The following is a 14,312-nucleotide window of genomic DNA, read 5'->3' on the forward strand; positions in this document are numbered from 1 at the left end:
ATAGAATTACCATATGACCCAGCAATCCCACTACTGGGCATATATCCAGAGAAAAACATAATTCAAAGAGACACATGCACCCCAATATTCTTTGCAGCACTATTTACAATAGCCAGGTCATGGAAGCAACCTAAATGCCCATCGACAGACAAATGGATAAAGACAAATGGATAAATGGTACATATATACAATGGAATATTACTCAGCCATAAAAAGGAATGAAATTGGGTCATTTGTAGAGATATGGATGGACCTAGAGACTGTCATACAGAGTGAAGTTAAGTCAGAAAGAGAAAAACAAATATTGTATATTAACGAATATATGTGGATTCTAGAAAAATGGTACAGATGAACTGGTTTGCAAGGCAGAAATAGAGACAGAGATGTAGAGAACAAACATATGGACACCAAGGGGGGAAAGCGGAGACGGTGGGTGGTAGCGGTGGGATGAAGGGATGAATTGGGAGATTTCAACTGACATATATACACTAATATGTATAAAATGGGTAACTAAAAAGATCCTGCTGTGTATAAATAAAATTTTTTAAAGAACTAAGTACTGTACATAAACATAGTTGCATATATAATATAAATTTAAGAACTCAACATGTATTGTATGATCCTAGTTATGTAAAACTGTATGTTAATACACACAGAGAGATGTCTGAAAGAATGTCAACCACTGTTAACAGTTTAGTGAACTCTTAGTAATGGCATTTCAGGAGATTTAAAATTTTTCTTCTTTATATGTTTCTGTATAATCCTTTTAATTAGCTCATTTTTACAACAAGAAAAACAAATTTTAAAACTGTGAAAAACTCAAGCACAAAAGATTTCTTTTTAAAAGGAGTTTTGATATTAGGTACCTTTAAGACTCCTTTAAATATTATTCTTTCGAATGGTTCTAAGTAAGATCTTTTTAATTCAGAAGGAAATTACACCAAAATAAATTAGAATCCCTTTACGTAACTCAAATCTGGAGACTTATTCATTTCTGAAATGCACTCTTACCAAAATTACAAAGAAGCCATAGTAGACACTAAGAAATATAAAATATACTCAATACTTGACAGTACGATATAAATTTTCAACTGGTACCACTCATGGCAATACCTGAAATCTATATCTGCTTCCTCTAGCCCCAGGGTCCTCCCGGTAGTATTGGGTTGACCAAAAAGTTCGTTCGGGTTTTTCCGTAAGAAATATCCCAATATTTTACATAAATCTTACCTCTTCAAGCTTCTTCTCAATCTCCTTAAAGACAAGATTTGCCTTAAATCCATCAACTGCAGAGCTGGTTGGAGCAGCCTCAATTTGATGAGTTTTAAAAGAACTGGGGAAAAGAATCGATTTCAATCCATGGAGTCATATAGGTACTAGGCTTTTCAACATTTATACAGTAGTAACTTTCAAAAACCCTAACAGAGATGCTATGCCTTTTACCCAAAGGAAACTGTTATTAAGCCAATAAAACAATTAAGCTTTTCTTCCCATTTTTCAACAAATATTGAGTGCTCACTAGGTGGTAGGCCTTGTCCTTGAAAATATATTAAACCAACGAACCTACCCTCATGAAGCTTCTATGCCACTGGGGGAGACAATGAACATGCAAAAAATAAAGAATACAGTTACTATGAAGAAAATAAGGCAGGGCTTCCCTAGTGGCGCAGTGGTTGAGAATCTGCCTGCTAACGCAGGGGACACGGGTTTGAGCCCTGGTCTGGGAGGATCCCACATGCCGCGGAGCAACTAGGCCCGTGAGCCACAACTACTGAGCCTGCACGTCTGGAGCCTGTGCTCCGCAACAAGAGAGGCCGTGATAGTAAGAGGCCCACGCACCGCAATGAAGAGTGGCTCCCGCTTGCCACAACTAGAGAAAGCCCTCGCACAGGAACGAAGATCCAACACAGCAAAAATAAATAAATTAATTAATAAACTCCTACCCCCAACATCTTCTTTAAAAAAAAGAAAAGAAGGCAGATTAAGAGGATATAAAGGAAGTATATTTATGTGTGTTGGTCTATTTTATTTTATAAAGATTTATTTATTTATTTATTTATTTAATTTATTTTTGTCTGCATCGGGTCTTAGTTGCAGCACGCGGGGTCTTCTTTGAGGCGTGCGGGCTCTTTCGTTGCGGCATGCAGGTTATCTCTCTAGTTGTGGCACACGGGCTCTATAGTTATGGCGTGTAGGTTCCAGAGCACGTGGGCTCTGCAGCTTGCAGCACACGGGCTCTCTAGTTGAGGCACGCAAGCTCAGTAGTTGTGGCGCAGGCTTTAGTTGCCCCGCAGGCATGTGGGATCTTAGTTCCCTGACCAGGGCTCGAACCGGTGTCCCCTGCATTGTAAGGCGGATTCTTTACCACTGGACGGCCAGGGAAGTCCCCAGGTGGTCTATTTTAGATAGCCTAGTCAGATAGGCCTCTCTGAGGAAGTGATATTTAAATTAGGTATTAAATTACATAAATGAGCCAGCCATGTAAAGATTTAGGTGGAGAAGTCCAACTCTATACTTCCAATAAAGAGAACTTGATGTAGAAACTAGCTTAGCAGTTAAAGGAACTATAAGAAGGCCAGTATGGCTGGAGCAGAGAAGAGGAGAAGGACCTAAGGTCACAGAAACATGCGAGGCAAGATAACAAGGGGCTTTACAGGTCACAGTTAAGAGTATGGGTTTTATTTTAAGTACCTTGAGAACTGCAGGGTATATGCTGGAGAGTAGCACAATCCATTTACATGTTTTAAAAAAATAAATCTGGCAGCTAGCTGAAAAATGGACTATAGGAGGGCAAGTGAGGAGGCAGGGAGACCAATTAAGAGGCTACTGCAGTAGTCCAGGCAAGAGATGATGGTGATTAAACAGAGTATAATGAAGTGGGGAGTAAGCAGAGGTTGGACTCGAGATTTATTTTTTAGCTATGATACAAGATATGAATTTACCAACATCCATCTATTGGTTGCTTGATACTTGGGGAACAACTATAGATAAATGGCCTGATGTGGCAGAAAGAACATAGTCCCTATAGCTACAAAAGCCTGGGTTAGAATCTCAAGGCTTCCTCCACTCACTAGCTATGCGATTCTGAGCAAGCTACTTCATCTCTGTGCAACCTCTGGTGGGGAGGCAGGGAGGAAGGTGGAGGGTGCCGGTGACTTCGCAGAATTAAGTGGAATCCCGTGTCGAAGGTACCTAGCAGAGACCCTGGCCCATGGTAAAAAATGACAGCCACGACTATTACAGGCTGCAGAGCCTCAAGCATTAGATGCTGAGAGAAACTGAAAGGTCTGAAGAAGATGAGGGTGCCTTAGGATTTTAAGTAATTCCTCTGACATACCACAAGCATCCTGGCGGTGGCTGAGGCCAGGACTGGAACAACAAACATGGGAAGGATATACTTGAAGGAGTCAAGAGCGTAGCAGCTGCTCAGTAAGCAAAGCATTTCTTTCCTTCTTTCTCTACCTCCTCTCCTTCCTTCCCTCTTTCTCCCCACCCACCCCACCCATTTCTCCTTTCCCTTCCCTTCGCTTTCCTTCTTTCTATCATTTCATAAATATTTAATGACTGCTTGCTACAGGCCAAGCATTGTTCGAGGTACTGGGAGTACAATGGTGAACAAGTCAGACCCAGTCCCAGTCCTCACTGAGTCTATATTTTTCCAGGAAAAAAAGAAGTAAACAGACAAAATAATTACAAGTATTAGGAAGCAGACAAAAAGAGGAACTACTTTAGGTTAAGGCAGTCAAGGAATGATGTCTCTGAGCAAGTGAATTTAAGCTAAGACCCAATTAAAGGAAGTAAAGGAGCTAGACATTCAAAGAGGAAACTTGCAAAGATCCTGAGAGAGAAAAGAGTTTAGCATATTAAAAGAAAGTAAAAGAGGACCAGTCACTAGAGTACAGTAAGTGGGGGGAGAATGACACGAAATGAAATTGGAGAACTGGGCAGGGACCATACCATCCAGGCCAAAGTAGGGATTTTGGGAAACCACTGAAATGATTAAACAAGGAAGTGAAATAGTTTGATTTGTGATTATTCTTACAACTGTGCAGACAATGAATTGGTGGGGTTGGGATGCAAGAACTTAGGTGGGGAGAGGGTTACGAGGCTGCTGGAGTGGTCCAGATAGGAAGTGGAGGCAGTCTGCCAGTGGAGATGGAGAGAAGGAAGTGGATTCAAAATATATTTTAAACACTGAATCCATAAGCCTTGCTGCTGGGCACGAGAGAGATCTAAGGGGGAGGGGAAAGAGCAAGGATGATTTAGGTGTTTGGCCTGAATAACTGAAGGGATGACAGTGCCATTTATTGACAAAAGGAAGAATGCAGTGGGAGTAAAGGGGATCAAAGTCCCATCTCAGTATGCAACCTTTGTGAGACAAGAAGGCAGTTGGATATGAAAGTCTGGAGCTCAGAAGCAGTCTAGGCTGGAGATAAAGTCAGATAATCATTAGCATAATGAAAGTATTTAAATCCATGGGAAGAGACAAGCTCACCTTGAGGGAATTCTCGAGAAAGAAGTAAGCCTAGGACAATACCCTGTGGATCTCAATTATTTAGAAGTCTGGGAGGGAAGAGGAAGCAGTAGCCAGTGATGCAAGAGGAAAACTAGAAGAACATAATGTCATAGAAGCCAAGAGGGGGGAAAGAATCTGGGAGGGAGGTGGGGGGGAGAGGAAACTATGTCAAATGCTGCCAAAGGTCAAATACCCACTGGACTGGCAACAAGAAGAGTTCAGGTGACTTGGGCAAAAGCAATATTAAGCAAATGTTGGAAGGCAGAGGTCAGTAAAGATTACAGTAAATTAAAGAGTGAATAGGAAAGGGAAATAGAAACAGTGTGTCTCTTTTGAGACATTACTTTCAGGGGAACAGTGAAATGGGGTGATCTCTGGAGGGGAGGGTGGTATTAAGGAAAGTTTGGTTTTGTTTTAAGATTAATGTATTAGAGCATGTTTGCCTGATGATGGTAATGAACCAGGGGAAAAGAGATAGGAGAGAAGTCTTGAGAAGGTGAAGGGGGATGAGATCTAGTGACCTATGAAGGAAGAGGAGGAGACTCAAGGGAAGAAGAAGATCAGATGGGTAAAATGCTAGATAGGTCTGTAAGTCTTGGGATGGAAGATAAGGGAGTTTGGGTCTAATGGCTTCTGATTTTTCAACAACATACAAGGCAAAGTAATCAGCTGAAAATGAGGGTGAAAGGAGGGTATGGAAAGTCTAAGAGGTTGAAAAGTGAACCTACTAGAGAAATCATATTAATATCACAACAAGGAATGGAAGTAAGCTCCCACCATGCTGAAATACATGCAATTTTCAGAGCATGGCATGCTACTTCGTACTTCCACGCCTTTGCCCTTGCTGCTCCCTGTGTCTGGAATACCTCTGTCTTAGCAAATTCTATTTTACCCTTCAAGATCCAGCCCAGGAAACTCCCTTTCTGTGAAACCCTACTAAATGTCAGCTTCTCAAGAGCAGATACCACAGCTTTTTAAAAAAATAATCTTGATTTATATCCCCAGTTCCTGGCACACAATAGGTACTCAGTAAATAGTGACTGAATAGAACTGAATTACATTGAATTCTCTCTTAGCTAAATTCTAATTTTTTCCTGTTCCATTTAGAGCAGAATTATCTATGGTACACCATTTTCTCTGTCAAAAGTCTGAACGAGTGACCTAAAATCAAGTGGCTACAACTAGTCCTCCACAAGCCAGTTTCATTTCACTAATAGTCCAACTTTTCAGCCTTTAATCATAAACATCACTGTGCCCTCTCCAAGCTTGCCACTTCCTAACTGTATGTGATAAAATAATAACTGACACTTTTCAGCGTACGTACAAAGTATCTTGATACTTTATGGGGCAGAGTTCAGACAAGTTCTGACAGGTCACAGATATTTATTTTGCTTCTGTTGAAAAGTTCACTCAGTTAATGACTAACCAACTTTTCATCCAGATTAGGGAAAAAAAATTAATATATAAAGTTATATCAATATTTTCTGACAATCCCTCATATCTACCAATTTATTTGATATGTGCCCTGCTCTAGGGAAGCTGAATATAACTTATGCAAACTCAGAAAATAACTCACTCATATTACAAAAGGATGCACCTCATGATTTCTTTATATTCAAAGTTCTTTTAGCAGAAACTAAAGTCTGATTATTTTTATTTTTTTTACCTTGGTTTATACGTTAAGTTTTCTGGAATAAATCTAGTATATAAAATGTTGGAAGGGACTCTGAAGATGAACTATTTAGTGTATGAATTCCCTCTATGCTTCCTGAAATTTTCATTCCAAGGCCTAGAACACAGGCACTGTTTCAACAATGTCAAAGATCAGAAGCACAGAGCAGCCAACAAAACAGGAACTTTAACTCAGATAGATGAAGGTTATTAGTCTTGACCCACTACCACTTAAGACTCTCTTTAGATACATTGTTTTAACTCTGATCATCAATCTCCTCATCTATAAACAAGGTACAAAACTTACCACGTGGGCTTTTATGAGGATTAAACAAAGAAGTGCAGACGAAGCACCTAGCATGGTCTTGGTGCTCATACTAGGCCCTCAAAAAGTGGTTGTTAAAGAACTATTACAACTCAATAATAAAAAGACAACCCAATTTTAAAATGGCCAAAATATCTGAATAGGTATTTCTCCTAAGATATACAAATGGCCAATAAGCACATGAAAAGATGCTCAACAGCATTAGCCATCAGGGGAATGCAAATCAAAACCACAATGAGATACCACTTCACACCCACTAGGATAGCTAAAATTAAAAAAACAGACAATAACAAGTGTTAATGAGGATGTGAAGAAATCAGAACCCTTATAATGGAATTTTATTCAGCCATAAAAAGGAATGAAGTACTACATTCATTTTTATAACATGGATGAACCTTGAAAACATTATGCTAAATGAAAGCAGCAGTCACAAAAGGCCACATATTGTATGATTTCATTTATATGAAATGTCCAGAATAGGCAAATCCTTAGAGACAGAAAGTAGATTAGTGGTTGTCAGAGCCTGCAAGAAGTGGGACTGGGGAAAGACTGCTAACGGGTACATGGTTTCTTTTAGGGGTGCTGAAAACGTTCTAAAATCGACTGTGGTGATGATTGCACAACTCTGTGATATACTAAAAAACCACGGAATGTACACTTAAAATAGTGAATTTGTGCCATGTAAATTATATCCCCAAACAAGCTGTTAAAAATCATTTTTAAAGTGGCTGCTGCTGTTTGTAGTGTTTAGGAAGAATAAAGGATCCTACATTCTAATCAAATCTCCATCCCTAAATCTAACATTTTACCAGTTTTACCAGTAATTAGTCTGTTCAAATTAGAAATGGTTGTGCAACACACACAGGACAAAAGAATAGGGTTCATTTGCAATCAGCAACTCCCCTTGACCTCTGAACAGGCACACAGCCCCATCACAGACAGAAATCCAGCCCAGAAAGCCAAACTGTGGACTTCAACAGGTTGGATATGTCCCCCACTCTGAACTAAAAATTAAAGTTCATCTTTTCCAAACTTCTAGGTGACATTTATAATTTAATATATAAAACCATTTTCAACAATTTAACCAGTGACGTGAACTACAGAAATAGGAAAGAAAAATGGAAAATGCCTAGGTAAATCAGAAATCAACAGTTTATTGAGCAACTCAATGAGTGGCAGGTACTGTTTGTTAGTTTTCTAATCCCTGAAGTAGATATTTTCACTCTTTTCTAACTGAGGGAAAGGTGAACATGTCCAAAGCAAGCAGTGTGACGGAAAAGTTGATGGGGTGCTCTTTCCACTGAACTGCCTCTCTGATAATTCCAGCCTATAAAAAAATTTAAAAAGATGCCACATACAGGTGACATTTCAGTAGTTTTATAATTTCTTCATTCTAACTGCTAATTAACTGGTGGCTACATTAGTATGGAGAAAGATAAAAATCAGATAAGATTTTTGCATGTGTTCTTAAATATCTCTTTTTAAATGAAACTAAGGGACTTCCCTGGTGGTACAGTGGTTAGGAATCCACCTCCCAACGCAGGGGACACGGGTTTGATCCCTGGTCCAGGAAAATCACACATGCTGCAGAGCAACTAAGCCCATGCGCCACAACTACTGAGCCTGCACTCTAGAGTCTGCGAGCCCACAACTGCTGAGCCCGCGGGCCACAACTACCGAAGCCTGCGCGCCTAGAGCCTGTGCTCCTCAACAAGAGAAGCCATCGCAATGAGAAGCCTGTACACTGCAACAAAGACCCAATGCAGCCAAAAATAAATAAATAAATATTTTTTAAAATAAATGAAACTAAAATTGTGCGTGTGTGTGTGTGTGGTGTTGTGTGTGTGTCCACTGTGTCCCCTGAGAAGTCCTAGAGGTAATAACAACAAGCACTCAGCCAGCAGCCACACTGTGGTTTCTAAATACCATTCTCCACTTTAAAAGAAACCAGGGCTCTTTGAAGAAATGGTTGATCCTAGGGCTGAGGCAGGGAAAATACAGGATGAACCTGGAATACCTTCTTGAGCTAGAAAGCAAGGAAGTACTAAATAGAATCACAAGACAGTACAAGTCAGCTAGAAGGGGCTCCTGCTGGCTAAAGCAGGGACATTCTGAGTATCAAAATAAATGATACTAATGAATTATAACCCACTGAATAAAATATGAATTCATGAGTTCATACCGATATATTTATCGATATAGATGGATATGAATAAATTTTTTAATGGGGGAGAAGAGAATCTCCCTTACAGCAGAATGCCACTTAATAAATATAAGGTATGATGAAGTTAGAAAAATATCATCAGTGGATGCTAAGATGAATGAGTAATGGGTAAAAGTTGGATGAGGAACAGGATATTTACATAATCTCAAAACATCTCACCACAAATTACCTATTAACTACAAAGGAAAAAACAGTAACTTTTTCAGAGCAAAACATGGTAGATACCACCTTAGTCAAGAAATCAAAGCTAAACATCACCAATATAGGGTAATCCACATCATGTGCTTCCAGTCGTTATGCATTAAGAAGGACACATCATCACTTCAGTGGTATTCCTGCAAAAAATGTGTAACCTGAACCTAATTATGAGGAAACATGTGACAAATGCAAATTGAGGGACATTCCATTCTTAAAGAATCTACTTATACTCTCCAAAAAAGTCAAAGTCAAGAAATAAGAAAGACTGAGGGATTTTTTCAGATTAAAGGAAACTAAAGAGACATGACAGCTAAATAAACTCAGGATCCTAAATTGGATCCTGGACAAGGAGAAAAACTAAAGCTTATAGTATCTTTTAAAGAGATATTATTGGGATAATTGTCGAACTGTGAATACGTTCTTTGGATTAGGTAATAGCATTTTTAAAAATTTACTTATTTTTTAATATTTATTTAGGCTGCGCCAGGGCTTAGTTGTGGCATGTGGGGATCTTTAGTTGCCGCATGCGGGCTCTTAGTTGTGGCCTGTGGACTTCTTAGTTGCAGCACACAGACTCTTAGTCATGGCATGCATGTGGGATCTAGTTCCCCGACCAGAGATTGGAACCTGGGGCCCCTGTAGGTAATAGCGTTTTATCAGTGTTAAATTTCCTGATTTTGATAGCTATACTGTGGTTGAATAATAGAGTGTCCTAGTCTTTAGAAATGCATACTAAAATATTTAAGGGTAAAAGAGCATAATGTCTCCAACTTTCAAACATTTCAGAAAAAACATGCATATATATGTATATATGCATATATATATTCATGTAGAAAAATGATGAAGCAAATGAGGCAAAATATAAACAATCAGTGAATCTGAGTACAAGGTATATGGGAGTTCCTTGTACTATTCCTGTTAATTTTTCCATGTATGTTTGAAATTATATCAAAATCAAGGTTTCTAATTAAAATAGAAAATTTAGAAAATGAAAAGGCTAATCACCTACAATCTCACCACTACCAACAAGTTTCCTATATTCATTTTTTCCACATTGCTTCCTCTAGTCCTTGTTTATGAGCACACATACATGGGTACAATTTTTACTTCTAACTTTTAACTTCTTATATCACTTAGGGTTTTCACCTGTTGAGTTAAACTTTCAAGCTAACTTAGACAATTTTCCATTAAAAAAGAAAAACTGGAGTAATCCAAATATACCTCAACCAGGGAATGGATAAACTGTGGTACATCCATACAAACGAATACCACTAAGCAATAAAAAGGAACAGATTACTCATACACACAATAACATGAATGAATCTCAAATGCATTATGCTAAGTGAAAGAAGCCAGACTCAAAGGCTTTTTGATTCTATTCACATGATATTCTGGAAAGGAGCAGAAAATAGATCAGTGGTTGCCAAGGAATGGAAGATAGGGGGAAGGGTTGACTACAAAGGCGAGCAAGGAATTCTGGTTGGTGACCCAACTGTTCTGTATCTTGATTATGGTGGTAGTTACTTGACTGTGTATGTTTGTCAAAACTTATAGAACTATGCACTAAATGGGGACTTTCACTGTATGTAAATTTTTATACCTTAATTAAAAATAGAAAAAACAAAACAAAGTTGGGTTTAAAAACAGGTTTCACTTAACAGAATACAAAATGCAAATCTATCCTCAATCTGTGTCTTACATAAAATGAATAGGATGTTATAATACAGAGTCAATACTTATATTCAAAAGTGGTCTAAAGGAAAGTTTAACTGTAAATTAAATGCAATTGGTCACAGTTCTTAAATAAGACCTCTCCTCTTCATTTTCATGGTCCCTGTTGCAGCACTAAACATTTCTTATCCACACTACTGCAACTGCTTCCTAAGGATTCCTGGCCTCTGGTCCCTCCACCACTCAACTCAAAGTAATACCAGACTGATCTACCTAAAGTAAAGTGCAATATAATCACAGAATCTTTTGCTAAAACTCATATTCCATAGGATAAATTTCAAACTCCTGAGCATAACATTGGAAGCATTTCAAAACCTTGATCCAATCTACTGTTACAGCTGCAACTCCTGTCACCTATGTATTACTGACTCTGCCCCTCTACCCAGACACAACAAAATAATCTACCCTCTACCCACACAGGACAACCACTCTTATATTTTCAAATCGCTGTACCTATGTACAGGCCTGGGATGCCCTTCCTCTGCCCTTTTGCTGGGCAATCCTAGTCATCCCAGTTCAAATTTAGGTCCTTCATACTAATTTCTTCCTCTGGGCTTCTACAGCATTTTGAAAAAGGTTATGTCTGCCTTCCCCATCTACTCAGAGGACCATACTTAGGGGCCTAAGCATGTAGCAGCTGCTCCATCAAAGTTAGCTAAACAAGAAACTAAGGAAATCAGATGATGTGCAATGAGTACCTTAAAATTACTTTGTTTAAAACAAATCCTCATTTTAAAACTATATCTGCACCATCAGAGCTAGAATTATTTTCCCAACTTGGGCCTTTGAAGTGGGATATGTTCTATCACTAAAACTATCAAAAATATCTTCAATACTTGAAACCAATTTCTTTCAGTCATTAATATATCACATGGATTTTTTCATTCTTCTGGCTTCCCAGAAATATCAACTATAGCTATCATGAACAATTCTATCTCCCAATTACTTAGTCTCCTGAAAATAAAAGAACTATGAGGAGGGAGCTTCGAGATGGCGGAGGACTAAGATGTGGAGATCACCTTCCTTCCCACAAATACATCCAAAATACATCTACATGTGGAACAACTCCTACAGAACACCTACTGAACACTGGCAGAAGACCTCAGACTTCCCAAAAGGCAAGAAACTCCTCACATACCTGGGTAGGGCAAAAGAAAAAGGAAAAACAGACACAAAAGAATGGGGATGGGACCTGCACCTCTGGGAGGGAGCTCTGAGGGAGGAAGAGTTTCCACACACTAGGAAGCCCCTTCACTAGCGGAGACGGGGGGCGGCGGGGGGGAAGCTTTGGAGCCATGGAGGAGAGCGCAGCAACAGGGGTGCGGAGGGCAAAGCAGAGAGATTCCCACACAGAGGATCACTGCTGACCAGCACTCACCAGCCCGAGAGGCGTGTCTGCTCACCGGCTGGGACGGGTTGGGGCTGGGAGCTGAGGCTCAGGCTTCAGAGGTCAGATCCCAGGGAGAGGACTGGGGTTGGCTGTGTGAACACAGCCTGAAGGGGGCTAGTGCGCCATAGCTAGCCAGGAGGGAGTCCGGGAAAAAGTCTGGAACTGCCTAAGAGGCAAGAGACCATTGTTTCGGGGTGCGCGAGGAGAGGGAATTCAGAGCACCGCCTAAACGAGCTCCAGAGACAGGTGCGAGCCACGGCTATCAGCGTGGACACCAGAGACTGGCATGAAACGCTAAGGCTGCTGCTGCAGCCACCAAGAAGGCTGTGTGCAAGCACAGGTCACTATCCACACCTCCCCTCCCAGGAGCCTGTGCAGCCCACAACTGCCAGGGTCCCGTGATGCTGGGACAGCTTCCCCGGGAAAACACATAGCGCACCTCAGGCTGTTACAATGTCGTGCTGGCCTCTGCCGCCGCAGGCTCGCCCCCCATTCCGTACCCCTCCCTCCCCCAGCCTGAGTGAGCCAGAGCCCCCTAATCAGCTGCTACTTTAACCCCGTCCTGTCTGGGCGAAGAACAGGCATCCTCAGGTGACCTACACACAGAGGCAGGGCCAAATCCAAGGCTGAACCCCAGGAGCTGTGCAAACAAAGAAGAGAAAAGGAAATCTCTCCCAGCAGCCTCAGGAGCAGCAGATTAAATCTCCACAATCACCTTGATGTACCCTGAACCTGTGAAATGCCTGAATAGACAACGAATCATCCCAAAAATGAGGCAGTGGACCTGGGGAGCAACTGTAGACTTGGGGCTTGATTTCTGCATCTAATTTGCTTCTGGTTTTATGTTTATTTTAGTTTAGTATTTAGAGCTTATTACGATTGGTAGATTTGTTTATTGATTTGGTTGCCCTCTTCCTTTTTTTTTTTAATATATTTTTTTCCTTTTTCCCTTTTCGTGAGTGTGTATGTGTATGCTTCTTTGTGTGATTTTGTCTGTATATCTTTGCTTTTACCATTTGTCCTAGGGTTCTGTCTGTCCACTTTTTCTTTGGTTTTGGTTTTTGTATACTTTTTAGCACTTGTTAACATTGGTAGATTTGTTTTTTGGTTTGGTTGTTCACTTCTTTCTTTTTTTTTTTTTATTACTTTTTTTTTTGTGTGTGTGGTACGCGGGCCTCTCACTGTTGTGGCCTCTCCCGTTGCAGAGCACAGGCTCCGGATGCGCAGGCTCAGTGGCCATGGCTCACGGGCCCAGCCACTCCACGGCATGTGGGGTCTTCCCGGACCGAGGCAGGAACCTGTGTCCCCTGCATCGGCAGGCGGACTCTCAACCACTGCACCACCAGGGAAGCCCTACTTTTTTATTTTTAATAGTTTTTTTAAAAAAACTTTATTTTATTTATTTATTTTTTCTTTCTTTCTTTCCTTTTTTTTTTTTTTTACCTCCCTTTTCTTCTGAGGCGAGTGGCTGACAGGGTCTTGGTGCTCCGGCCCGGTGTCAGGCCTGAGCCTCTGAGGTGGGAGAGCCAAGTTCAGGACATTGGTCCACCAGAGACCTCCTGGCCCCATGTAATATCAAATGGCGAAAGCTCTCACAGAGATTCCATCTCAACGCTAAGACCCAGCTCCACTCAACAACCAGCAAGCTACAGTGCTGGACACCCTATGCCAAACAACTAGCAAGACCGGAACACAACCCCACCCATTAGCACACAGGCTGCCTAAAATCATAATAAGTTCACAGACACCCCAAAACACACCACCAGACACGGTCCTGCTCAGCAGAAAGACAAGATCCAGTTTCATCTACCAGAATACAGACACCAGTCCCCTCCACCAGGAAGCCTACACAACCCACTGAACCAACCTTAGCCACTGGGGGCAGACACCAAAAACAACGAGAACTACAAACCTGCAGCCTGCAAAAAGGAGACCTCAAACACAGTAAGTTAAGCAAAATGAGAAGACAGAGAAATACACAGCAGACGAAGGAGCAAGGTAAAAACCCACCAGACCAAACAAATGAGGAGGACATAGGCAGCCTACCTGAAAAAGAATTCAGAGTAATGATAGTAAAGATGATCCAAAATCTTGGAAATAGAATGGAGAAAATACAAGAAACATTTAACAAGGACCTAGAAGAACTAAAGAGCAAACAAACAATGGTGAACAACACAATAAGTGAAATTAAAAATTCACTAGGAAGAATCAATAGCAGAATCACTGAGGCAGAAGAACAGAAAAGTGACCTGGAAGA

The 14,312-nt window shown here is 40.6% G+C and overlaps 1 protein-coding gene across 1 annotated transcript in view; it reads right to left on the reverse strand.

Moving 5' to 3' along the window:
* Positions 1 to 14,312, reverse strand: part of SCP2 (sterol carrier protein 2) — a 174,122-nt gene that overhangs the window by 36,037 nt on the left and 123,773 nt on the right. Inside the window, exon 13 of the mRNA XM_024119754.3 lies at positions 1,231 to 1,333. Within this exon, the coding sequence (XP_023975522.1) occupies positions 1,231 to 1,333 (103 nt within the window). The remainder of the gene's footprint in view (positions 1 to 1,230; positions 1,334 to 14,312) is intronic.

Source organism: Physeter macrocephalus, chromosome 4 (genome assembly GCF_002837175.3).
Source record: "Physeter macrocephalus isolate SW-GA chromosome 4, ASM283717v5, whole genome shotgun sequence".
In the NCBI taxonomy this organism is placed as follows: Eukaryota; Metazoa; Chordata; class Mammalia; order Artiodactyla; family Physeteridae; genus Physeter; species Physeter macrocephalus.